The 26,493-nt window shown below is 34.7% G+C and overlaps 1 protein-coding gene across 3 annotated transcripts; it reads left to right on the top strand.

The window, feature by feature from the left end:
* Positions 1 to 2,761: 2,761 nt before the first annotated feature.
* Positions 2,762 to 20,705, top strand: LOC111897758 (protein SOSEKI 3). Of its 3 annotated transcripts, none has more exons than XM_052764640.1 (8): positions 2,762 to 3,140; positions 3,465 to 3,844; positions 3,938 to 4,007; positions 4,091 to 4,206; positions 4,326 to 5,115; positions 5,216 to 5,476; positions 5,884 to 5,946; positions 20,553 to 20,705. In XM_052764640.1, the coding sequence occupies exons 2-8, from the start codon at positions 3,589 to 3,591 to the stop codon at positions 20,611 to 20,613; spliced, it is 1,617 nt and encodes a 538-aa protein (XP_052620600.1). In that variant the 5' UTR covers positions 2,762 to 3,140; positions 3,465 to 3,588; the 3' UTR covers positions 20,614 to 20,705. The 3 variants fall into 3 exon arrangements, with proteins under 3 accessions (XP_052620600.1, XP_023749476.1, XP_023749475.2); XM_023893707.3 differs by lacking the exon at positions 2,762 to 3,140 and adding an exon at positions 3,251 to 3,378; XM_023893708.3 differs by lacking the exon at positions 20,553 to 20,705 and having other exon boundaries at positions 2,763 to 3,140; positions 5,884 to 6,205.
* Positions 20,706 to 26,493: the final 5,788 nt, after the last annotated feature.

The raw sequence follows: 26,493 nt of genomic DNA, 5'->3' as shown, positions 1-26,493 counted from the left end.
GCTAATAGGGGAAGAAGATAAGTTGTGCACATAAGGTGCTCGATGAAATGCCTAAATTCAGAAAAATGGAACTTGAATGCTTGCAGTTGTAATCTTATACGAATATAATGTCAGATGTCTCATTTTACAGTTAATCATCAATGAATACTCCATGAGGCTGGTCCGAGAGGAGCAAGGCAAGCAACCACAGCAATTCAGGTGAGGGGAAAAAGCCAAGAGGCTGCTGCCTCTTTTGATTTAACCGGAAATACAACCCCATCCTGGTGGTTATTCTTTGTAGGGAACGAAGAAGAAGAAAGGGAAAGAAGGAGTAAAAATCAGTTCATCAATTTCAACAACAAAAAGTGGGTTCAATGGAGGTTTCTTGGGTCTTGATTTATTCAAAATTCAACAACTAACGATGACTAGAAAGGTAATTTTTTGTAGTTGTTCTTGGTCTTTGATTTCACAAGCAAATTAAGCATTAAAATGGTACTTTTGGTGTGGTAATACTTGACAAAAAGGAATGAGAAAAGAGATGAATTGAGGGTTGAAACGAAAGGGCAACAACTATTTTCTTATATTGATTTGTGAATATCAGTATATTTATGTGTGAATTTATGTTTGAATGACTATATTTATTTATGAATAACAGGGTATTCATTTGTGAATATCAGTGTATTTATGTGTGAATGACTATATAATTATACATAATTGTTTCTTTAACATTTTTGCAGATACAATGAATAAACATACATATAGTGGGAGGTGGGAGATTTACCAAAGAAACATCTACACCAATACCTCTTTCGGAAGGAGCACGAATGTGTTTTATTCATTTATAATTGTAATTGTAGTACTAGTTTTCGTGTAAAAAAATATATATATTCTAACTTATTCATTTACTATTATAATTATATTCTTATATGAATAGAAATGTGTTTTATTTATTAATATATGAGTACCATTTTAGTTGATTTTATAATCTTTTTTTCGGGTTTTATTCATTTATGATTTTACAAGTGTATTCATAAATACAATTGAGTTAATTCATTTATAATTTATAATTTTATTCATTTTTAAATGAAATGTATAAATCATTATTTATGAAGATATTTTTTTTTAAAATAAATGAGGTAAACCGATAAATTATTCATTATCTTGATATTTGATTTCTAAAAATAAAAACATAAAAATGAAAAATGAAATGAAAAAAAAAAAAACGTTTTCTTAGATAGATATTAAATCATGATTTTATTAATTATTGGTTCATTAAAGAAAAGGATCTAAAAATGAGATATTTTAGGTAATTGTCATCATAATCACTAAAATTTAGGATATCATAATTTAATTAGATGGTAAAATTCCATTTATGTCCTCATAAAATGATTGATCTACAACTGTTCTCGCGTTCTCAACCTTTTAAGTGTTCTTATTTGATCGTCTCCCTATATATATATATATATATATATATATATATATATATATATATATATATATATATATATATATATATACCATTAAATTTTCTAACTGACTAGAGAATTTTTCAATAACTTTTATGCTTAAAGAGTATCATACCATTAAATTTCTAACAAAAAAATGGTATATATAATAAAGTCTCAATATTTTCAACTATTTGACAAGAACCTCTTAAACTTTATTTTTTTGACAAAAAAAAATCCTAATTACCGGCTAACCGGGAAAAAAATGATAAAAGTGTCAAAAACTACCGGTAATTTGGATTTTCTTGTAAAAACTTTTTTTTAAGATTTTCTTATCAAATCGATAAAAATATTGAGAATTTAGTGTATATATCTCATTATAAATCCAATCACAACCTTGTGTCTATGCCTCTCTAAATTTACTCGATGTTTTAACGATAATATCGATTGATCTATTGACTTCAAAACAGTTTAGCTATCCAACTTTTGTGTATTATAAAAATGTGATGTGTGACAATACTTTGAAGTATGTATGGCGTGACATGTAGTTGGGCCATTATAAAAATGTGATGGATGACATTATGAATTTACAACTAATTTAATAAAAAATATGAATTATTGATCGAACATTTGAACTATATAAAATTAAAGACATGCATGTGTTATAATCAATCTACCTCTATAGTCTATACTAAATTACAAAAAAGCATAGATGTAAAATTAAAAAGTTAATACTAAGTATACATTTTTCACCTTCAAAAATAAAACGTGATCTAACTTATGTTATAACGAAAAGTTTGATTATTATTAAAAATATTTCAAATGTGATCTAGAAAACATAAAAAGAAAAAAACCCTCATAAACTACAACAAAAATGACAAATTCTAAGCAATAATAATTAAATAACCAGACGTGCACAAACATTAACATCCCTAAATCTGGTTTCATATATGCTTGGACGACTTTATATTTTTACAAATTATGCCCAATTAAATGAATCAAAAATTCTGTTTTGATTTATTTAACTCGTTATATTAAAAAAAATTAACAGTTTTTTATATAATAAGTTCATATATCTTTATCAAAATATGTAAAAAGTTAGATATCTACTTCATTACATAACTAAAAACATATAACCTCATAAAAAATTTAGGTATCTACATCTACCTCATTAAATTGACAGCATACCTTTTATCTTTTATAAAAACATGACATCTAACTTCTAATTAATCATCAAAATAGAAAAAATAATAAGTAAATTAATATTTTTAATAAAAAATATATATTAAATAAAAACAGTATAATACGTTGAAAACTGGTATGATAGTGTTAAAGAGGGAGGGAGATATCGAGAGCCCCATGCTTTAAACACTGTTCAAACATTTTCACTTCTCTTCTTCGAATGAAGAAAGATTTGACAAAATTTGTGCGTTTTGGGGGAAATTAAGAACCCTAATTTACGTTTCTGCAAAATCGTAAGCATAAATTATTGATTTGCTGTATGTCACATACATGAAAAGGTGAAAAAAGTTAAAAAACGCATCTTCTTCACCGTATCTCCGTTGCCTGTTGTCTGTCCCTTTCTTCACCCGCTGTGTACTTTTCGAAACTTACCTCTCACCAGATCCGTCGCTCTCTTCTTCCAAATCCTTAACCCTACATCTACACCTACTTCATCGCCATCAGTAAATGCAGCAGTCTTCGAGTATTCTTCAGGTAAACACTGCTCATTCACTCTCCTTTTGTTAACTGTAATCAGTACAGCATTTTTTTTAAACTTTAATTATTGTCGGTTTTGGAGCTTTTGCTTTTTTTGAATTTAGTATCTCTCACTCACTCCACCACCCCCACCAAATCTATCATTATTCATCACTAAAGTTCAGGTTTTGTTCCGGATTATTTGCGCTTTTGTCTTGTAAACTGTTGCTTGGAATTGAATGGGGCCCGATTGGGTGTATGTTGTCTAGTCGTTTTGATTTGACATTTTGACTTGTTCAATGGATTTAGATCTGATGCTTAGTTGATCGTTTCCATTTGCAGAATTCTTAGAAATTTTCACCGGATAATCGATTATCGAATGATCAGCCTGACATAACTTTCAAATCCGGAATTCAAAAGGTCGATTCTTGCCAAGCATTCTGTAGTATAACAGGCTAGGGTTTTGATGGAGGGACGAGTGAGAAAGTACGGACATCACCATCAACAATTGAGTCCTGATAGAGCTAAAGTCTGGAAGGAGAGGTCTCCTAGGTATCAGCAACGGCAACCTGAGCCGGAGCCGGAGCAGGAGCAGGAGCTAGAGCTACATCAGAAGAGTCGGAAAGTCCCTGTGGTTTACTATCTCTGTAGAAATCGACAGCTTGAACATCCTCACTTCATCGAAGTTCCGCTTACTTCATCAGAGGGTCTTTTCTTAAGAGGTATACATAATACATATCATCTCACAATCAAATCCACGATTCTCTGTTTTAATGAAATAGTTAACCCGAGAATTTCGTAAACATTTCTTGCAGACGTAATTGAAAAACTTAATGTTCTCAGAGGAAGAGGCATGGCGTCAACATACTCATGGTCTTGCAAGAGGTTTACAAACTTTCTTTTTCCTTATCAAATTCATATATCTGGTTACAAAAGTTTGATGGATAAAGATCTTATTTTGCTTACAGGAGTTACAAAAATGGATTTGTCTGGCATGATCTTTGTGAAGATGACCTAATTCTTCCCGCTAATGGCAATGAATATGTTCTTAAAGGCTCAGAACTCGTTGAAGAATGTAATTCAGGTACATATATCTTCTCAACTCCTCTCATATCCCTCTTACTTCACCACTTCAAACACCCATCTTCATTCTTCACATCTGGAAACTCAAAAAATATCAATTTTTTTTTTCATATTTCATAGGTCGTTTCACACCTCCCATAAAACTACAAGCCCTAAAACAATTACCAGAACCACCATCTTCAAGAAGTCAAGATGACTCATCATCTTCAACAAGCATGAGTGGTGTTTCCCCTGAATCAAGAGGTGAAAAATCCACAACATCAGGTGGTTGTCTAAGCTTAACAGAATACAAAATCTACAAAACCGATGGTCTTGCAGATGCTTCAACTCAAACAGACGAAAACATAAAAGGTAACAATACCAATCACAATAACAATAACATTAACAAACCCCAAGAAACATGCACACGTGGCGTTTCAACTGATGACATGGCAGTAGACTCATCTCCTCAAAACCTTAAACAAAACCCCGAGATACAACCAGACCCATCTCCACCTTCTTCCTCCACAAGCTCTTCAATAGGAAAAACAGAAACTTTGGAATCTTTAATCAAAGCTGATGCTAGTAAGTTAAATAGTTTTAGAAGACCAGAAATTCAAAGCAACACAAAGCTTAGGGCTACAGATATGTTGATGCAATTGATTTCATGTGGGTCAATTTCTGTCAAAGATCACAGCTTTGGGTTAATCCCATCTTACAAACCAAGATTTTCAGATTCAAAATTCCAATCTCCTTTGTTTTCAACATCTGTAATGTTGGGGGATCTTGATTGTTTGCCTGAAAATCCAAGATTTATGAGTATGAGGTTAGAAGATAAAGAATACTTTAGTGGGAGTTTAGTGGAAACAAAAGTCATCAAAGAAGAAGGCGTCCCTACTTTAAAAAGATCATCTTCCTACAATGCTGACAGGTTTGTAATCTTTAATTTATATTTCCAATTTTACCCTATCTATAAATATAGTAAAAGTACATTGTTATTATACCAATTTTATATGGATCTTGAAATGCAGGAGTGAAAATAGCGATCAAGTTTCAGAAACAACACGTACAAAGTGCATACCAAGATCACTCAAGGGTAAAAACGTAAAAAGTGAACCGATGAGATCTCCTATTTCTGATGGGCCTAGAATTTCATCAGAAGGCCCAAGTTCAAGAATCGTGTCACCTTGCCCTTCGAATTGCAGTAGTAAAAGAATGACAACCAAGAAACAATCAGGAAGATTGGAGTCTTTTCGGGAAGAGAAGGATAATATGGTCAAAATCGAAGAAAGTTAAGTTGTAGTCTGATTTCCAAATTTACCCTTCACTCTTTCTTTCAATATGTGCAATGTACTTTACTCTTTTTTTTACTAATATATCTAATGTACTTTTTCTTTTACCCATGATATCAATATCATTGTATTTTTAGACAATATACAGAAAAGCCACTATATTTTAAAGTGGCTTTTCTGTAAATTGCCCTTATATTTTTTAACTGATAATAGCAACATGTTGACAATTTGCTATCCATATTATCAATGTGTTTACTTACATTTTATTAATTATAAGCAAATACGTAACAAATAAAGTAAATTGCATATTTGTTTAAAAATGTAAAAAAAATTGTTATTATGGGTAAAAAACTAAAAATAAAGTAAATATGGTTGAGACTTGAGATTTTTTAATTTCATGATAACAGGCTGGCTTCAGGAGCTAGGGTTATAATTCATTCAGAAGCACCATGTGATACAGAAATTTACTCGTAAGTTTGTTGAAATTCTTGTTGTATTCAAAATTGTTGTCTGATTTAGGCAATTAGAATTCTTCCATGGGTATTTTGGTAAATTGGGTCTGTGAAAAAATTTGAAAAATATCCAAGAAAAAAAAGGTGGGAGTAATTTAAGGAGAGGTGGGGTGAATTGAGTAGCCCCTCCCTTTTTGCCTTTTTATAGTCAGCTTTTATGGCTTTACAACTATAGATTCGGCTTTCATTACTGCATAGATTCTATTATTCTATTATACCTCCTTTTGGCATCCCTTAGGCTTTTAAATCACTTGCTTAAAAAGATGAAAGTTTAGTTATTTTATATTTTATAAAGACAAGAAAATGATAGGTTTTGAAAACAATTTGAAATAAAGATTTATTTATTGGTGAAGATGTGGACAAATCATGGTGATTTTACTGCCACATATATGAGTGGTGGTGTGGGTTATTTATACATATATATTCGTGAAGTTTTGTTTTTATATGACATTGAAAGTAGGAAAAGAGATACATTGACTTGGGAAAGTCAACACATAGGATTCTCTAGTGACTTTGTGCTTTTTTATATATGCTAAAAGCCGATCTCCAAGTCAAAATTTACTAAATTTGTTACTTTATTTTATTTGTCGGAAGTTGAGTGAGAACCAATGAGATTAAATAATCTCAAAGGACAAAAATAAATTATTTGATCACAATTGAATAAACTAGCTTTCCTATGGACAATCCAAAATTAAGAATAAGAAACAATTATGTCATAGTATCGTCTTTCCTAGGGTTTTCGTTCCAAATATCATTTTGTCCGGATTATGAACTGCTTTAATAGCCGAAGCCTACACCTTAAAATTGCTTCAGGAGAATACTAATGCATAAAACTTATTTTTTACTCATTTATCTTGGCTCCCCTCAAAAAAAAAAAAAAAAAAAAAATCTACGTCTAATTTTCTCTAAGAAATTGAGAATGCATTATGGAGATTTGAAAATAGAGAAGTAGTAAGTTAATATACCATCAAATCAATAACATTTTAGCTTTTTCGTTAGGGTTTTCGTTCCAAATATCATTTTGTCCGGATTATGAACTGCTTTAATAGCCGAAGCCTACACCTTAAAATTGCTTCAGGAGAATACTAATGCATAAAACTTATTTTTTACTCATTTATCTTGGCTCCCCTCAAAAAAAAAAAAAAAAAAAAAAAATCTACGTCTAATTTTCTCTAAGAAATTGAGAATGCATTATGGAGATTTGAAAATAGAGAAGTAGTAAGTTAATATACCATCAAATCAATAACATTTTAGCTTTTTCGTTAGAAAGTTTTTTTTTTTTAAATGGATCATCACAACTTCCAACCTTCTATCCAACTCATATTGGATCCAAACGGTAAACCAAAATAAGTAAACGGAATCTTACCCGATGTGCAAACAATAATCTTCACTAAACCATCAATCTCCACTTCCGAGATACCCTACTTTTATCAATCCCGTGTCTTCGAAATCTTTCAAATATCTGAAAACATCAACTTTTAAAACATCCCAAAACTCCTTCAAAAACTTGACTGTAAAGCCGAAGCCATCTAGGCCCGGTGCTTTATCATTACCATAACTCCAAACCGCATTCTTGACTTTGTCCAACGAAAAAGAAGCCTCCAATATATCTCTATTGTCAATCGAAATCATTTTGAATATGTTATTTACAAATTTGGGTCTCTCCATATCATTCTCATCAAATTTGGAGGAGAAAAAACTCCTTTATGCATATAGGGTCCATCTTCCCCCCCTCCCCAATTGTAAGACCATTTATAATGTTTTTTCTTAGAGAAAATTTTATATATGCCCTTCCTAAACATCAAAATATCATATTTACCCTTTATAAAATTTTTAAATATCATATTTACCCTTCATAAAATTTTAAAATATCATATATGTCCTTTTTAAACATCAAAATATCATATATATATATATATATATATATATATATATATATATATATATATATATATATATATATATATATATATATATTTTTTGATGTCATATTTTGATGTTTAAAAATGATATATATGATAAAATTTTATGAAGGGTAAATATGATATTTTATATATATATATATATATATATATATATATATATATATATATATATATATATATATATATATATACCCTTCTTAAATATCAAAATATCGTGTATGCACTTTTTAAACATCAAAATATCAATGGTAATATCTAAAATATCTTCCATCTATAACATGATAATAATCAACAACAACAACAAAAACTAAACAATCAGAATATATATTCAAGAGAGAGGGTTGAAGATGAATCTTTTTGTTTCTTAAGAGTACGATATTTCAACAATTTAGAAGTTCACATTCTATTATCATAGACGTAATGATAATATGGTTAAAATTTTTAATTATTATAATAATTCTAAGGTATAAAAAAATGATTTTAAAATATTAAAAACATTATAAAAATGAATTTGGACAAATATGATATTTTGAAGGTTTATAAAGGGTAAATATGATATTGAGAAATTAAGTTGGGCAAATATGATATTTTGAAGTTTAAGAGAGGCATATATGAAATTCTCCCTTTTTCTTATTATCCCCATTGATAACTCCATGGAAAAATTTACTATTCTCGTCTCCTTCGACCTCCTATCTTATTCTTGCATTTTGTTTTAGATCAAGCCTCCTGATGGAGTCGATTTCAATAATCCTGTATTTCCAATTTTTTTCCTCATCAATCGTTCTGGAGACAACAAAGCATGGGTCTCATCCTGGATCTCCAAGTCATCAATTTTAGTCAACAATTCGGAATATTTATACTTTTCCTTTGACCTCAAATCCGATCACCAAGTCCTTATATCACTTTTTAAGAGCTTGAAGTTTTTTAAGTAATTTCAAATCAACCCTCCTATTCTCAATCTAATTCGCCCAAGACAATCGCACAACCTCTGGGAGCCCATCTAACCACAACCAAGAATTGAAGAATTTGAAAAATAAGGGTCCAAACTCAAGAGTGTCACTGATGAGAACAATAGGGTTGTGATTAGAATACAGTATAGGAAGGACCATAACTGCAGTTATAGCCCACCTAGATAGGAACAAATCATTTGCTAAGAACCTATCAAATAGGTGAATTTTCTACCCCCCCCCCCCCCCCCAATGTTAAAATTAAACAACTCTACATCACAAATAAATGAGTTAAAATCTTCCATACTATAGTCACAAGCCAACATTGAAAAATGATTTTCTTTACAGCGAACTTCGTTGAAATCTCCCATAAAAAGCCAATTACCATTTTGTTGTTCTTGATATCTTTTAAAGCATTCCAAAGCACCAATCTCTCCTTGAAATTATTTAGAGCATAAACATTAACAAAATTTACCCTCTCTTGTATACTAATTTGGTTACTTGAAATCATAATGAAGGACCTGTCTTTAACAACCTCAGTAACCCCAAAAATCATGGGATTCCAAAGACAAAGGAGACCAGTCGACCTCCCACTGGAATCCACCCTTACAAATCTGAAACTTGAGTTATCCCAAAACTGATCAACCTCAACTGAATCCATCTTCACTTGTGTTTCTTGACAGCTAATAAAACTTATTTGATGTTTAAATTTTAGCTCACGCACCCACTCTTGTTTATACGCATCCCTCACTCTTCTTAAATTCAAAGACATACAAATCATTGGATCACTTCTTTAGCACTGTCACCTTGAATTACCCTTTTCATAACTTCTTTATTACCATCCATCTGATAACCCATCATCAGCCCCAAATCTAAGGTTTTCAAAATCTCCACATAAGTAGAGCTTAACGATGCCGACTAAGTCACGTTCTTCTCAAAATTCCTTTTAGCAACATGTCGTTGCCCATGAATCCCGCTCTGGTTAACGAGGTATTCCAAGAATTTGACCTCCCGTAACCAAAACTCAAAATTCAAGAACTTGGCATAAAGCCTCTCCCTCCTAAAAAATCCCAACAACTTCTAAAGGTGTTCCTTATGATGCTCTCTGGTCGTGGAATAGACCAAAATATCGTCGATAAAAACAATGACCGAACGGTCGAGCATCGGCCTGCATACCCAATCCATCAAATCCGTAAATGTTGTCGACACATTGGTGAGCCCAAATGGTACCACCATGAACTCGTAATGACCATAATAAGTTCAAAACGTTGTCTTCTCCACGTCCTCCTCTCTAACTCTTATTTGGTGATATCATGACCTCAAATCGATCTTGGAGAACCAAGATGTACCTTACAGCTGATCGAAGAGATCATCAATCCGTGGAAGTGGGTAACGATTCTAAACCGTTAACTTGTTCAGCTCCTGATAATCAATACACATGTAGTGAGACCTATCCTTCTTCTTCACAAACAAGATCGGTGCTCTTGAAGGCGAACTACTTGGTCTAATAAACTGCCTGCCCAATAGCTCCTGAAGTTGAGAAGACAACTCCTGCATCTCTGGTGGTTCTAATCGGTATGGCGCCTTAGGTCTCGTTTAATAGTTTCTGTTCGGGAAAATGCTGTCAGGGAAAGTGTTGTATGGAAAAGTTTTTTGTCCGAGAATGAAACCATGTTATTTGATTGTATATCTGATTGAATGTGTTGAATGATGAAAAATGATAATATTACCCTGGTGTTCTATACTATGATGAATGAAGTTGTTGAATAATTATAAAAACATACAAATTGTCATATAAAATCAAAATTACACAATAATAATTTAAAAATCCAAATAGAATGTCGATTAAGTTGTTTTTAGTTTATTTTTTGTTCAAGTTGACGCTACATTGTTATTCTTTCTAGCAATTTTAATTTTTTATAACTCAACATGTGATTCTTGACCCGGTTTATGTCCGATAGTGGTGGGATGGATGAATTTTTTTAAAATATATTAGGATGATAGTGATTTTGTCAAAAAAAAAAAAGAATTTATCCAATAAAAATGAATTAAAAATTTAACTAAAAGAAATTAATAATCCAACAAAGTAATATTTATTCTCATATAAATATTATATGTTTATAAATAATATTTATTAACATATAATAATCCAATAAAAAAGAATTAATCCCTAAATAGGAAATAAAAAGAATTATTTAAAAGAAAATAATAATCCAATACAATAATACTAATTAATACATAAATATTATATATTAAAAATAATATTTATTATTATATAATAATCCAATACAAAAGTAATAATCTAATAAAAAATAAATTAAAAATTTTATTTAAAAAAATTAATAATCCAAGATAGAAAGAAGGAGGCGAGGTTTGTGACATAATTGTCTTTCCAGCTTATTCAGCCAGAAAGATATGGTTTTGGAGCTTTCTAGGAAGGATATATTTTACCGTGAAAGAACTATTTTTTGTGCATGTCAAAACGATTATTTCTGGTCCATTCAGCCAGAAAGATCTATTTGGACCTGGAAAGATGTCTATCAAACAAGGCATTAGTAATCGGTGCTACACCATGAATCATATCGATCCTGAACTCCACTTGCCTCGCGGGAGACACATGGGGTAATTCCTCTTGAAATACATCTGGAAACACTCTGACTAGAGGCACATCCAAAACCAAAACCTCCTTTTCTACCCGAGTGTCAACCATATATGCGAGATAACTATAACACTCACAGATTCGAGTTAGTCAATCTAGAGACAATAAGCGTCAAAAATGAACTTTTCATAAATAACCTTAACTAAGTTATAGTATATGTCACAAGGGGTCCGTGCATATAAAGAACGCCAAAATCGGAGTTATAATGAATGAGTTATGATCTGTCGAAGTTTCGCGACAAAACCGGCACGACGTTGTATGATGTAAAACGTGAGTTTACAATAAATTACTATTTAGCCTTAGCAATCTAAATGAAATTCGTAGTATACGTTAAACCGAGAGCGTGCAAAAAAAGAACACCCAAATCTGACTTCGTATGAAGAAGTTATGAATTTTCTAAAATTTGGAAAAGCAGTATGCAGTCCGAAATTCGAATCTTAGATCGACCGATTTTTAGCCAGCACAACCTAAACGAGAATCGAAGATCTCGTTAATAGGAGCTCAATGATAAAAAGACAGATAAAAACGGACGTCAGATGAAAAAGTTATGAATTTTTAACGAACTTTACCTGTCTAGGTTTGTTAAAAATATAACTTTAAAAATAAAGTCAAAATTATCCAATGAAGTCTAAATGAAAGTTGTAGAGTACGTCTCCACCTAAGCGTGGACATACAGAACGTCGAAAACGGAGCTAATATGTGAAAGTTAGGGAATTTAGAAGTCGAAAGTGACCGATGCGAAATTGCTTGTGAATGCCCTGCGTTCTCGCATGCTATGCTACGGAGCGACCACGTCGCCCCATTTGAAATCGGACACCTGCTCCCTTAGTATGCGCTGCGTTCCTCCAAGGAACGCCCTGCGTAGACCAAAGACCAGACCCCTATATAAAGGTTGCGAGGGTTACCTTCAAAACTTACTCCTTTACCCTTCTCTATCTCTAAGTTCTCTCTAACCCTCCCCCAACCTCTAGTATCTTCTAGGTGCTAGAGGAAAGCCTTGGAGCAACAGAAGGCTCTGAGAAAAAGAGCTTTTCAGCTCAGAAAGTTTTGCCCTCGCAGAGCCCGGTTTCTAGCAAACCCCTCTGTAAGTGAGATATGATTACCCTACTTTAAATATAGCTTATGTTTAAATTTAGTATTGTTATTATGAACTTATAATCAATATATAATCTAGTATTGTGACTTATATAAGTGTCGTTATAATTTTTTTTAACTACTCGCGGTACGAGGAGTCTGGTTTGAAGGTTCGCCTGAGTTGTTGGATTTCAGAAGTGCTATAATGTCAAAATGGCCCTGCCCTCCGGTGTTTCATGTATGACCCGTGTCTATATATAGTAGTTGAAAAGTATTGTTTAACGCTTATATAAAGATAATAATACTAAGATTAATAATTAGTCACGATAAATATTAGACTAAAATCTAGTTGTAATAAATACTAGGTTTCGTCGAAGGAAATTATATTGTTAGAAGCGAAGCGCTGTCCGAGTTCAGAATCATCACTTTAACAAGTGAGTGCATAGTTACTTTCATCTTATACATAGATATGAAGTATTCAATATAAATTACATGCAATGTGTGCATATTATATGTGTTCTTGATATCTATGATGGATGAACAAAATATACATGTTTTACTTGATTCAATCTGTATATGTACTTTTATACTTATAAATATGTATTGGGTAGCGATGGGTGATGAAAGATAGTTGATGATAGAAAGGTGATGATAACTAGGTGATGATAAATAGGAGATGTGAGATATGAGGAAATGTCATAACCTTAACCTGTGATGTGGCGATGTAGTCATCTACTAGAGTATAGATGGCGACCATAGACTACTCTAGACAGTCATGTGGAAACACCAGCAGGCTCATAACCTGTAGGTGATGAATTATGAGTTCAGGTAATGTTGTAACTACATGTTCATGTGATGATACTCTAACCCTTACTATGAATTACGAGTTCAGATGATGTTGTAACTACGTGTTCATGTGATGATACTCTAACGCTTACTTTGAATTACGAGTTCAAGAGATTTTGTAACTACGTATTCATGTGATGATACCCTAATCCTTACTGGACACATATTGGGGAAGTAATCCCCGAATCAGTACTGCCTATGCGTTGAAGGCGATGATCCTTAGGAACAAACATATAAGGAAATACGATGAGAGGTAAATACAATGTAGGAGATGACCCTTAGCGTAAACCTTTAGGGAAGATTAAATCGACAAAACGGTAAATCCAACCCTGGTACCCTCGCCATAAATTGTCTGTTCTCCCCCACTTGGGGTTCGAACCACTACCCGCTGTCCTTCATATCTATCATGGCACCAAACCTGCTCAACCAGTTCATCCCTACTATCATGCATACATCCCCCATAGGGATAGGAATCAAATCAATCAGGTAAGACACCCCAAAAATATCCAAGGTACAATCTTGAAAAACACTTGATGCAGAAACCCCGTGCTCGTTGGCGATGGAAACTCGTAATAGACACTCTAACTCTCCAAGGGACATATCAAAACTAATACTGAAGGATCGAGAAACAAATGACCGACTCGCACCAGATTCAAAAAGCACAAGAGCAGGTAAGGAGTTCAGTAAGTAGGTACCAAACAGAAACACAATCATAAGCATACAACAAAATAACTTGATAGAATCATAATGAAAACATACCAGTAACAACATCAAACGGCGCCCTGGCCTCCTTTTCCGTGAGCTGGAAAGCACGACCTAGATCCCTCGGGGGCTCCGCCCTACCTTAGCGTCCATCCGCCATCCTCAAAGTAGTCGGGACTGGTTCCTGCACTGGTTTAGCGGCTAGCAAGGGACAACTGGCCTTCACATGGCCAACCTGCTCACAATGGTAAAAAAATCCTGGTGCACGCTAATGGGGGCCTGCTGACGACAATCCTTAAAAATATGGCCCTTCCTGCCACATTTGTGGTACCTAGAAGAAGATCGACAAACACCCTGATGAACCTTGTCGCACTCGCCACTAGTGCGACCCCTATATCCTCCAAATCGTGAGTTAGTGTGCTTGAATTGCTTTGATGTAGGATGTGGCTAAACCGAAGGCTGCCTCTCCTCCCTCGTCTGAGTCTCAATCTCATTTTCCCGTCTCCGCGCGACATCCTGAAGCTCGAAGAGGGTACCGCATCGTTGGGTAGATAGAAACTGCAGAATCTCAATCTTGAGTGAGCTCAAGTACCGCGCCATGTGGGCCTGCTCTGAGACAGAAAACTACATTGTTTAGTAAGATTAAGCCTAAAAAACTTAGTAGTTTGATAAAATTGCTACCAGCTCTTATTTTTTAGTGTTCAATACGAGTAGAAAGACTAAACCAAATTGAGTTTAGTGGCTTCAAAACTTTAGTCTTTTGTTAGGTCAAAGTTTATTACTTAATAAAATCCACTATATTAAAATATGATACAATTCCTTTACAAAAAATGAAGTAACATGTCATTTTTGTGTAGCAAATATTAAAAAATCAACATATTTTAGGTTTCTTGTATTTAATAGTCGGACCACCATCGTCATGCTGGTGGTGGTCGATATAAATGACATTCGATTCATATGTGAACCCAAATTCTATGACCCGTCACTTATGAATAAGACAATTCATATATATCTTGAAATACGAAAATTCTAACTTTGATTTTACACGGTAATGTTAAATTATGAATTTAACAACCTACACTATTTTTCATTTATTTTCTCTAAATATAATCTACTTGTTATTTTAATTATAACATTCAGGACATATTCAACAACTTTGCTAATAGCCAGTGGCGGATCCAATAATTTTTGTTCGTATGAGGGCACTAGCAATAAACTATATGATCGGGTTAGATCAAAATTGTATATATTCTCAACGTCGGTCTAGGATATGTGTGGGACGTGCAATCAAACAAGGTCTGTATCATTTTAGGGGTTTGAATTTTTTTTACATACATTAGTATTAATGACGGATTATTGACTAGTGACATATTCCATTAGCGACAAATCAATGTCAAATTTTGTTTTGATTTGTTTTATAATAATTATCGTACTTTTTAATTTTTTTTATATAAAAAATTATATTTAGAGACCAATGTTTACTTTCCGCATAAGACTTTCAAAATTAATAGATCGGGCCTATATATTCTAATATAATTAATTACAAAGAAAACTAACTGTTAGTTTAAATTTTTTAATATATATATATATATATATATATATATATATATATATATATATATATATATATATATATATATATATATATATATATATATATATATATATATATATATATATATATATATATATATATTACAAGAACAAGTTACTGAAATCGTTATATGCTTTACTAGTAAATATATGTTTGGTCCCTAAGACTTTTTTATGTTTTTTACTTTTTTTTATTTTTTTATTTTTTTTTTATTTTTATTTTCACTCAGATATTTCCTATTGTTTGATTTTATTGTGTTATTCATCCGTGGCCAATGTGAATGACCATTTTTCTCTTTCATATATTTTATTTACTTTTATCATTGGTTTATATTTTTTTAATAAAGCAAATTAAAATGGTATGTTGAACAACTAATCCTCCTACACTCATCTTCTAAACCTTCCCACTATAGAAAACTCTAAAATACTCTATACCACAATTTTAGCGCTTTTGCCGGACTACCACCAGAAAACTACCTATGTCCGCTTATCCTCCTCCTGCCACCGGAACACAACCACCCATACCTCTAACCATAACCTACAACTTAAATCCAAGATCTCTCCCTCATTTTTTTTCTTGTCCATTATTAGATCTGGAAGAAAGAACTTCGACGAGACTAGAACGCTGGAGAAACACCACATACCACCTCCATCTCTGATTTGAAGCCACCATCATCGCTTGAAGCCAAAACCGCTGTAGTTCCCTAAAGCCAACACCATTTTGTCCAGATATGCTGCCACCGCCACCACCTTGAAGTCACCACCACTTCTATTGACCACCAGCAAACAGATCTAGTCTAAGAAGGCAATCAACAAGTTGATTTTGCGAAGAGGTTAAGAAGATAGAGTAGAAAGAGCCGATGATGGAGGTGACATCGGTAGAGATTGGAGTAAAGCGAACCGATGATGGTGGTTGTAACGATTTTCGACGAGAGATTGGAGTAGAGAAAAGCTTCAAGAAGAGAGAGTCGATAATGGTGGTGTTCTAGTATTTTCGGCAGTGATCCATTGGTTTCGACGATGACCGGCAGTTCCAGCAGAGATATACGGTGGTTCCAACGGTGAATGGTGGTTTCCAAAGCACATTCTTCAATTGATTAGAAAGAGTGAGAGAAATAAGGAAGATGAGAGGGTTAGAAGATTACGGTGGTTGGGTAGAGAGTGAGACCCATCTTAATTATTTAATTTATTTTTTTATAATTAATAAATATTTAAAAATAAAAAATAAAATACAAAGGGCATTATAGTCTTTTCATTTTTACGAGGGATGAAAAACGCAATAAAATCAAACATTAGGGACTATCTGAGTGCAAAAAAAAACTTAAAGACCAAATGTACAATTTCAGTAAACCGCAAAGACGATTTCAATAATTTACTCATATTATAAATATAACTTAATAATAAAGTAATACAATATAACGATTACTTTGGGATTTTTAGTAAAACCTTCAAAATTTTAGAAACTATGACTTGAAACTTAAACAATGAGTACATATGTCGAAGATTGTAGCCTTACGGCTCATGTCATCACTTTAGAAGAAATAGTAAAACCACAGCGGATGTTTGTTCCGTTGAGAAGAAATAGAGTAGGAAGAAGGTAACTTAATCTCACTGATTTTTTTCAATTGCTAAAAGCTACAAATTCTGGAATGTTTCCAAAAGCTTTGTACCAATTACGCTCTTAAAAACTCTTTATTTTTTAAATAAATTTATTGAGTAAAAGATTTGAAATGTGGTAATAATCATCCAAAGTTTTGGACATGGTGTCGTGGCATGTGAAAATTCAGAATGGGACACACCAAATGACATTACGAGTGGACCAAGAAAGGACGACTGTTTGTACCTCATTTATTTGAGGCGTAGAAGCCTAAAAGGACCAAGTTACATTCTATCAACTAAGAAGGGCATTTTTTAACATACACATTCATTTGATAGATATTAAATTTGAACTTCATATCACATTAATAAATCTTCATGATGTAGGATTATCATTAACTTATCAAGCTCAAATAACATGGTATATTTAATAGAAATCAATGAGGCTTTTCACCTTTGAGATGTCAAATGCGTAAAATAAAATAAAAACTACAAACAAAATCAATATATTGGTCGAACACGTCGAATTTATCAAAACTTTTTTTTTTGAAACGACAAATATACTAAACAAGTGTTAAATTATTTTACATATGTTCACTACAGGACTTGAACCCTCGACTTCAAGGAGGGAGAGCAACACCAGATACACCTAAGCTAAAAGCCTTTTGAGCTTTAGTATCAAAACTTTTTCAAAGTTTATTTTTGATAGATACATAATTCTATCGCTCCAACAAAAAGAGATAGATAATTACTGACAATATAACTTAGTAATGTATTCTAATTAAACACAAATTCTTTATAGATTTTAAAAATAAAGTGGACAAAAAAGTTCAACTACAATGAACCCAAACAATTCAATAAAAGTTTCATTTGTTTGCAACCATAACTAACACTTGCATATTACGTAGCGGATGAAAAAACCCTCATAAAAATTCGAATCGAGTTCTTGTAAGCTCGAGATTGATTCGTTCTATGTTTAAAAGTCAACTTTTTACTCAAAATTAAATAAGATTAATTCAATCAACTTTGAGTAACATTTGAACTTGAAAAAACAGATAACAAATTCAATCTGATTAATGATAAACTTATGTGTTAAATATCATCACAAACACAAATCTTGTGTCTTGGGCTTCTTCTCTTAGCCCATTGCGATATGAGTCTACTCTAAATTCCTCTTTCCGAGGTGCTCCAAATGGATCTCCCGCTCATAGACTATAGCAATCATATCATTTAGGGTCACATTGTAACGCCCTGTTCTAAAATATTCGTTTAATCCTTTATTAAATTTGGAGTTATTATTTGAGAAGTTTTCGGGCCGGGTTGTGTTGTTAGAAATGTAGGGTTTCTCGTCACCTTTCCGTGGATATAAAGTTCATCAGAATCGGATCTAAAATGAAGGAGTTATGACACTTTGAAGATTTGGCAAGAATGGCCTTATAAAGAAAAGTTTGCATAGAAGACTATACATGCATGTTGGGGTGCGCGTGTTTAGCTAAGTACGCCCAACGTAAAGGGGAAAAAGATCGCGGGTCCTATAGGCGTACGCCCGTCGTACGCGAGTTACGCCCAACGTACGCTAACAGCTTAAAAACCCTAATTCTTGGAAAAGCACTATATAAAGGACATTATAGCTCCAACCCTAGCCCCCGTATCAGCCTCCCCAACCTCAAAAGGAACCCTAGAACGACCCTACCTTCATATTGTGAGATCTTGATCTTGGAAGGCTTATCTTGGTGGTTTTAGCTTGGAAAAGAGAAGAGGAAGATTAGCAAGGAAGAACCTTGGAGGCCAGGGCTTATAGATCTGAGACAACACCATCCTCTGGGACACCTGGAAGGTAAAAAGCTCATAACTTTGTCTATGGATGCTTAGATCTAGTATGGGTATTTATGGTAGTTTTTGGTCCAAAGGTGAAAGCTTTATAGCTTGAATCCGATTTGCAGGCCAAGGGTTGCCACCCTTGGTGCTAAATGACTCCCTAGATCATAAAGTTGATATCTTGGAAGTCCAAATGAGTTCATGCATGAGTTAAGACCTTCTTTCATGGAATTAGAACATGGGTTTTGGAGTTGGCACTTATGTAAGTCATGGAAGACATAAAGCAAGCAACTTTATGGATTAGGGAATGGAATAAGACCTAGATCTAAGTTTATGGCTCTTGAGTCGGAGTATTAAGTGCTCAATGGAAAGTGTCTTAACGGAATGAGTACGCCGAGCGTAATTACAGGTACGCCCCGCGTACTCTCTAGCAGGCCAGTACGCTAAGCGTACATTAGAGTACGCCCCGCGTAACGCAGTCAGTTGGGCTTATTGCATTTTGGGCCTCAGTGTGGGCTGAGTTGAGACTTAGGGTCCTTGGGCCTTATTGGGCCATCAAAATTCAATTGTTAAGGACCAAGGATTTAGCATCGGGCTTGAGTAAGGTCCAATAAAGGGTTGTGGGCCCAATGGAGCAAATTGGGCCATTAGTGGGCCTTTAGTGGGGCCATGGATGGGCTTAGAAGGAATTGAGGGTTTTTGGGCCATGTTGTGACCATGTCATAACAGGGGTAAAATGGTCATTTTACCCATAGGAGAATCCCTATTCTGATTTAGTATTTTATTTCCCATGATAGCCGGGAAGCAGCTGGAGCAGCAGTCGGGGATTTCTCATTCAGGAGTTCAGCAGTCAGCATCACAAGGTGAGTTTCCTTCTAGTAGGAACGGGTCTAAGGCCACAATGCCGACCCGTTTAGCTAGCAGTAGTTTCCGGACTTCGGTCTGATGTAGTAGTTAGTATGTTTGATGCCTTCGTGGTTCAGATAGGATTTATGTGTTATGTGTTCCGAGCTACGACCCGATGCAGTATGCAGTATATGTGTGTTCATGCTAGTTGATATGTTTATGTTATGCTTTGTTCAGTTAGTTCCGAAATTCGGTCCGATGCAGTTAGTCCGGACTCCGGTCCGATGCAGCGGACAAGGTCCCATTCAGTTTCCGGACTTCGGTCCGATGCAGGGCCAAGGCCCCAGTTAGTTCGGACTTCGGTACGATGCAGAGGACAAGGTCCCAGTCAGTTTCCGGACTTCGGTCCGATGCAGGGGCAAGGCCCCAGTTAGTCCGGACCTCGGTCCGATGCAGTGGGCAAGGCCCAATATGTGATTTATATGTTATTGTATGGTATGTGGTAGAATGGGGGAGCTCACTAAGCTTTGTACTTACGGTTTCAGTTTTTGATTTCAGGTACTCAGTTTTCAAAAGAGGAGCTCGGCGAGGTTGCAGTGCACACACCATAGTCAGTTAGCCTGGAAGTGTTTTACTCTGATAATGAGATTATGTTTTGAATTAAAACTCGAAAATTATGTTATGACTTATGATACGGTTTTTGTAAATATGGTTTTAGTAATGTTTTAAAAGAAATTTTCGGTCGTGATTTTTGGGTCGTTACACACACCCTGACAAAGTTACAAACTCCCTGATGGCATCCCTTAGCATGTCATGATACCTTACCTTCTTTATCTTCTCGTCCGTTGCATACTGCGGGACCAACAAATCCCTCTCCCGAAACTTGGTAGTGATCCCTGCCACAATCTCGGTCGTGTGGCGAAGGTCCTAAAACTCCCTCGCCAACTGCTACACCTCAATAGCTGGTGTAAAATCGGCCCTAAACCGGGTCAAAAAACTCATCCCAAGTCATCCTCTCCAGGGCTTCACCTCCGAAAGCTAAGTCTACCTCTTCCCACCATTCTCAAGCTGCGTCTTTCAGAAAACAGAAAGCAAATTTGACCTTCGACCCCTCGGGGCAGAAACTCGTCCAAAAAGCGTTCACCATATCCACTAACCATCTCCTACTAGCAATGGAGTCCTCCCAAAGAACTCAAGAGCTCCACAAGCATGTGACTCTCTGAAGGAAAGAGTGTGAGCTCCCACAATCTCCATAATCTCAGTGCGGAACGCACCCAGACGCTCATTCAAAATGCCCATGATCCCCTCCTTGACTGAACCGAAGATCATAGGAGTCTACTCCAAAATACCATGGATAGTCTCTAACGAGATGAACTCCTGCATCCGATCATCAATCGACTCATTTCCTGCACCTGAGCTTGCGCCAAAACTTGAACCTCGTCCACGTGTGCTCATCACCATACTGCAAAAATAATCATACAAATGATCAGAACATACCAAAGAATCCTCATCCCACAGGCTTCCTAGATTCTCCAAGACTCTCCCCAATTCGAGTATAGATCTTGTGTTTTTAGTAGTACGGGATCGATACTACCTTCCAAACCTATCCATAGTTTCCTCAAGATTATCTCGAATTCTCCAAGTCACCTTCTCAAACTGGTACTCCAAGTACTCGCTAAACAACATAACAAAACTCTCTAAATCACTTCCTAGGTTCCCCTAGGGTCCCGTCCTCACCCTGCCATCAACTGTTGAAGAACTCCTGATAATGTCAACTAACCACTTCATGAATACAATCACATGAAACAAAGCTTAGATAATCCTTTGAGTAAAAGACTCATCCCCATAATGGTTGGAATCAGACAAGAGTTGTGCAATGAGGTCAAATCCATCACTCTGAGATTATTTAACCTTTGTCGCATGTGACTTAACATATTCACTCAATAGTTAACTCACATCACTTAAGAGTTCCACAAAGCACAAAGCAAGCAACATTCGAGCAGTAACACTCCAAGCCATAGAATAAACAAAGAATATCCACCGCTCACTTACTACCACTCATGATAGGAACTTCCACTCTCACTATCGGTTGCCTTATGCATGCAAATTATATACAACCATGAAATAAGTCCAAATCAATCATTCTAGGGCTATATGATCCTAACTGTATACATTTTTTAAAGCATACACTTAGAAATTACCGATACAAATACATATTCCTAATTTAGCATAACATTAAATGCTTCTTAGGCTACAAGACATCACATATCAGACCAATCTATCATGAAATTCCTGAAAGTGTCCCTAGCATTATCCTAGCATGCAAACATTCATATCATATAACATATCAACATGTTTTGGTATTTTTCGAATCACTTACTTGAGCTCGGACGATTATACGCATCACACCCCCTTTTTCTTTACAAAATACTTTTAGAATTTTTTTTATAAAAAAGTACTAATTCCTCAGTTTGAGTGTAGTCACACCCGAGAGTGTGCCTGGATCCATCAAACCAAGGGTCTGATACCAACTTGCAACGTCCCAAAAATTATGAGGTAAATATTTCATTTATAATTCAACCAAAACACCAATTATCTTTTTCCAAAAATTCAAAGTATATCAAAATAAAACATGTTAAATGTGACTCGAGTATTTAGATCATGTTCATGGAACATTTGGATCATGTTGATGGAGTATTTGGAGCACTTGGAACTCAATGGAGCACTTGGGGTTCATGGAGCATGTGACAAAAGGAATGAATCATCTGAGAAAGGAATGGATCGTCTGACAAAGGAAAGGATCAAGTGCCAAAGGAACAAATCGTATAGAAAGGGGTTTAGAGCACCTAGAAGATGTGACAACCCAAATTTTGTTGTCTTTTCCAACCAATCAATCGAGACTCAGACTCGTTTCTGCTATCTTTTAGCATTGTTTAGGGCATGTTTGAGTGTTCTAAGCCTAGTATATTCAAGTTTTGGGTTTAGGGATGAGTTAACTTACGTTCTTCAAGTTGCATTCGAGCCAAACACTCCATCAAGAGGAATGTACGACCACAAACATGGGTGTACGGCCGTACACTCAAGATGGCCGTGAACTTACCCACATAAGTAGCATATCCCTTCATTTTCTTCATTTCTTACACTATTCACCTCAAGAAATTCCATTCTCTCTCAACTATCATCAAGAACACTCCTTCTAATTCTTCAAAAGTAGTAAGTGATTCTTCCATCTTTCTTGATATCTTCCTTAGTTTTGTATCATCTTATGATTCCTCTATGAAAACATCTATTTATGATAGATCTTCAAACCTTCATCCATTTCACCAAGAACACACACTTGTTCTTGGGCCGTGAACTCCCTAAAGACCCTCAAAAGTGTGAGTATTCCCTCTATCATCTAGTTAGACATGTTAAAAACTTGATTCATAGCCTTGATACATCATCAAACTCATGAACATCAAGAGGGTACAGCCGTACACTCTATCTACGACCGTATACCCTTGTTAGGTTCATAATCTAAGGCCTTAAACACTTGCTAGGTAATTGTTATCCATTAGAACTCTTGAACCCTTGAATCCCTATGAATCAAGACCCAAAATGCATCCATCTTGGAGTGTTTACGGCCGTACACACCTCAAGACCCTCCAAAATGAGAGATTTGTTCATCCTCTTGTTGTGCATTTATCACACTAGTTTCCCCATGGATCAAACACCCTTTTTGCATGTTTTCCATGAGTGTACGGCCGTACACTCCATGACCGTACACCCCTTGGCCGTACACTCCCTTGTGTGGCCGTAAACCCCTTTTAGTCAATCACATGTGATTGTAACACTTAGTTCAAGTGTTTCCTAGTCCCTAAGGGTGTTTCCTTGCATGTTAGTTATTTAAAACACTAATTACATGCCTATATATGCCATTATTTGTCATTTAGTACTCGTTTGTGTCATGGGAATTCATTCGTGCTTCTCATCCTTACACGAATCTAAAACTGAATCACCTACATAAGGTGAGTTCATACCCCTAAAATGAATCTTTTAAGTGTTTTTAAATGCTTTTAAGGGGGGGGGGGGGGGGGTACAATTTGAACCGAATGATAATTGTGTAAATGTTATTTATGATAACCATCATTTGCAAATGATTTCTTATACTTTATAAGTGATCAAAACCATTTCAAAAACTCTTTTTAAGTTATGTTACTTTATTGTTTATAAAACACCGTTTTTAAAGTACAATCATAACTTAGTAAATAAATGAGTCTTTTATTCAAGTCAGTAACAGTTCAAACAAACATACTAGTAAACTATAATAGGTATAGTTTAGCGGTTCAGTTCATACTATAACTAGTACAAGGAGGAATGTACAATAACAAGAACAGAAGGAACATACATAACAAGAACAAGATAACAACAATGTGAAACCACTATTTCACGGCGTAGCAATATACTTGCTAGGTTGCGTTTTGTAACCAGAGTCTCCTGGAGGGAGAGCATGAGTTTGTGTATAGATCTATACGAGATTGACACCCCAAACCTTGCTACTAGCTATAGTGGGACTTGCAAGTCTACGGGTGACAAATATCACATCAGTTAGGCGCCATTAGGTCGTTGTGTTAATCACGTGTCATATCAGTATGGTTATAATCACATCACATTTTAACCTTAATTAACAAACTGGTTTTAAGGTAGTAAGTGCTTCAGTAATTACTTGGGAAAACTTACATCATTACAAAAGACAAGCAGTACAGTCGAGTCTTAGTACATTAAATAAAAAGGGGGCCTATAATGCTAACTTTATGATTCCTCGGTAGATACATCAGGGGTATATATTAATCAGGTCTGGCAGATAGTAGAATGTGTTCTTTCTGCTTCATTTCCCGTTCCTTGTTTGGTTGTGGGCTTAGAGCAGATGCACCCAGTCTACTAGCTATTCGATCTTAGCTATATATATATATATATATATATATATATATATATATATATATATATACATATATATATATATATATATATATATATATATATATATATTCCGTATACACCTAGTAATCATAAGGAATACCAGGTATGGGTCAAGTCATAGTATACAAATTCAATACACCATTTTCTAGTACAAAAACATAATTTTCAGATAGAACATAAACTAGAAACTTATCAGTAAAAGGGTTTAATCTATTTTATTAAACTAGTATAACTTAAATGACCTTTAGTGGTTAATTCTATAATACCTTAGTTTATACATCAGAGTTATATATAATTAATATCCGATAGGCAGCTGGATGTGTGTTTTCCACCTTACGTCTTGTTCCTTGTTTGATTGTGGGCTTAGGGCAGATTCACAGAGTTAACTATCCGTTCGATATTAGATTATATATAGCTAGTATAAACTAAGTGATTATAGATGAAACTATTGTGGTTACTATTTTTACTAAAGGAAATAAGGGTTTTTCTTAAACAATGTTTTCATCAAATAAAGGAACTATTACAGTTAACTCCATAAGTACCAAATGAATACGCCAGGGTTGTATACAAGGAAGATCTAATGAACAATGGGATGTGTGTTTTCCGCCTTACTTCCTGTTCCTTATTTGGTTGTGAGCTTAGGGCAGATTCACACAATCGATTGTCTGTTTACTCTAAATTGTATATAACTTGTATCCATTTACTACTCATAGAAGGAATTGTAGAGTCATTTTTAGTTTCAATCATTACATCATAATATATAGGATTTTCTGGAGGAACAGATGAGCTTTTCTAAAAGAACTTACAACATACTTTACATCTCTAAAATACTTATGAACTCACCAACTTAAATGCTGATCTAATCTTTCAAAATAACTTGTATTCTCAGGAAACTAGTAGACAGGTACGCGCTCTAGGATTCAGAAGATGGAGCATGGTAGCTTCATGTCTTATTTTGTTATTTGCTTTTGGAGTTAATCTTTTGTGAATCACATACTTTGTAAACACTTTAATATTAATACAATGGTTGCTTGTTACTATGATTACTATGATGCATGTGTTGTGATACTAAACATGACGTCCTCTGCCCCCGAAAATTTCCGCCGTTCCGGATTGGGGGTGTGATAAAAGAGGTTTGGAGCACTTGGGAGTGATATGGAGTACGCCATATATTGAAGGAATGGGCCAAGAAGGATGTTGTTGTGCCAAGGGCATTCCTTCTTGTGCCATTATGCTCCCTCTTGCGCCATGGGGTACTCCTGTTTAGCCATGGAGTATGATCTTGTCCCATGCATGGCCTTGTTGTGCCATGTATGTTCATGTTGCGCTAAGGTGGTGTTGTTGCTCCAATCTTGATGTTCTCGTGCCACACTTGAAGCCTGTTGCGCCATCATGGTGCAAGTTGGACCATCTTGGTCCATGATGAGCCAAGTATGTTATGAAGTCCTCTATGATGCTCAAGATTGTTCAAGGATGATCAGAAATTGGTATTGCTCAAGGTTTACACCATGTTGTGCCACCATGATGGATGTTGGGCCAT

Source organism: Lactuca sativa, chromosome 6, assembly GCF_002870075.4.
Source record: "Lactuca sativa cultivar Salinas chromosome 6, Lsat_Salinas_v11, whole genome shotgun sequence".
In the NCBI taxonomy this organism is placed as follows: Eukaryota; Viridiplantae; Streptophyta; class Magnoliopsida; order Asterales; family Asteraceae; genus Lactuca; species Lactuca sativa.
The sequence above is the reverse complement of the archived record's forward strand: the minus strand, read 5'-3'. Positions and strand labels throughout refer to the sequence as shown.

Coding starts and splice junctions, on each gene's coding strand:
- LOC111897758 (XM_052764640.1), top strand. CDS start 3,589: ATGGAGGGACGAGTGAGAAAGTACGGACATCACCATCAACAATTGAGT. Junction 5,477..5,883: donor ATGGTCAAAATCGAAGAAAG/TTAAGTTGTAGT, acceptor TCATGATAACAG/GCTGGCTTCAGGAGCTAGGG. Junction 5,947..20,552: donor TGTGATACAGAAATTTACTC/GTAAGTTTGTTG, acceptor TTTTGATTTCAG/GTACTCAGTTTTCAAAAGAG.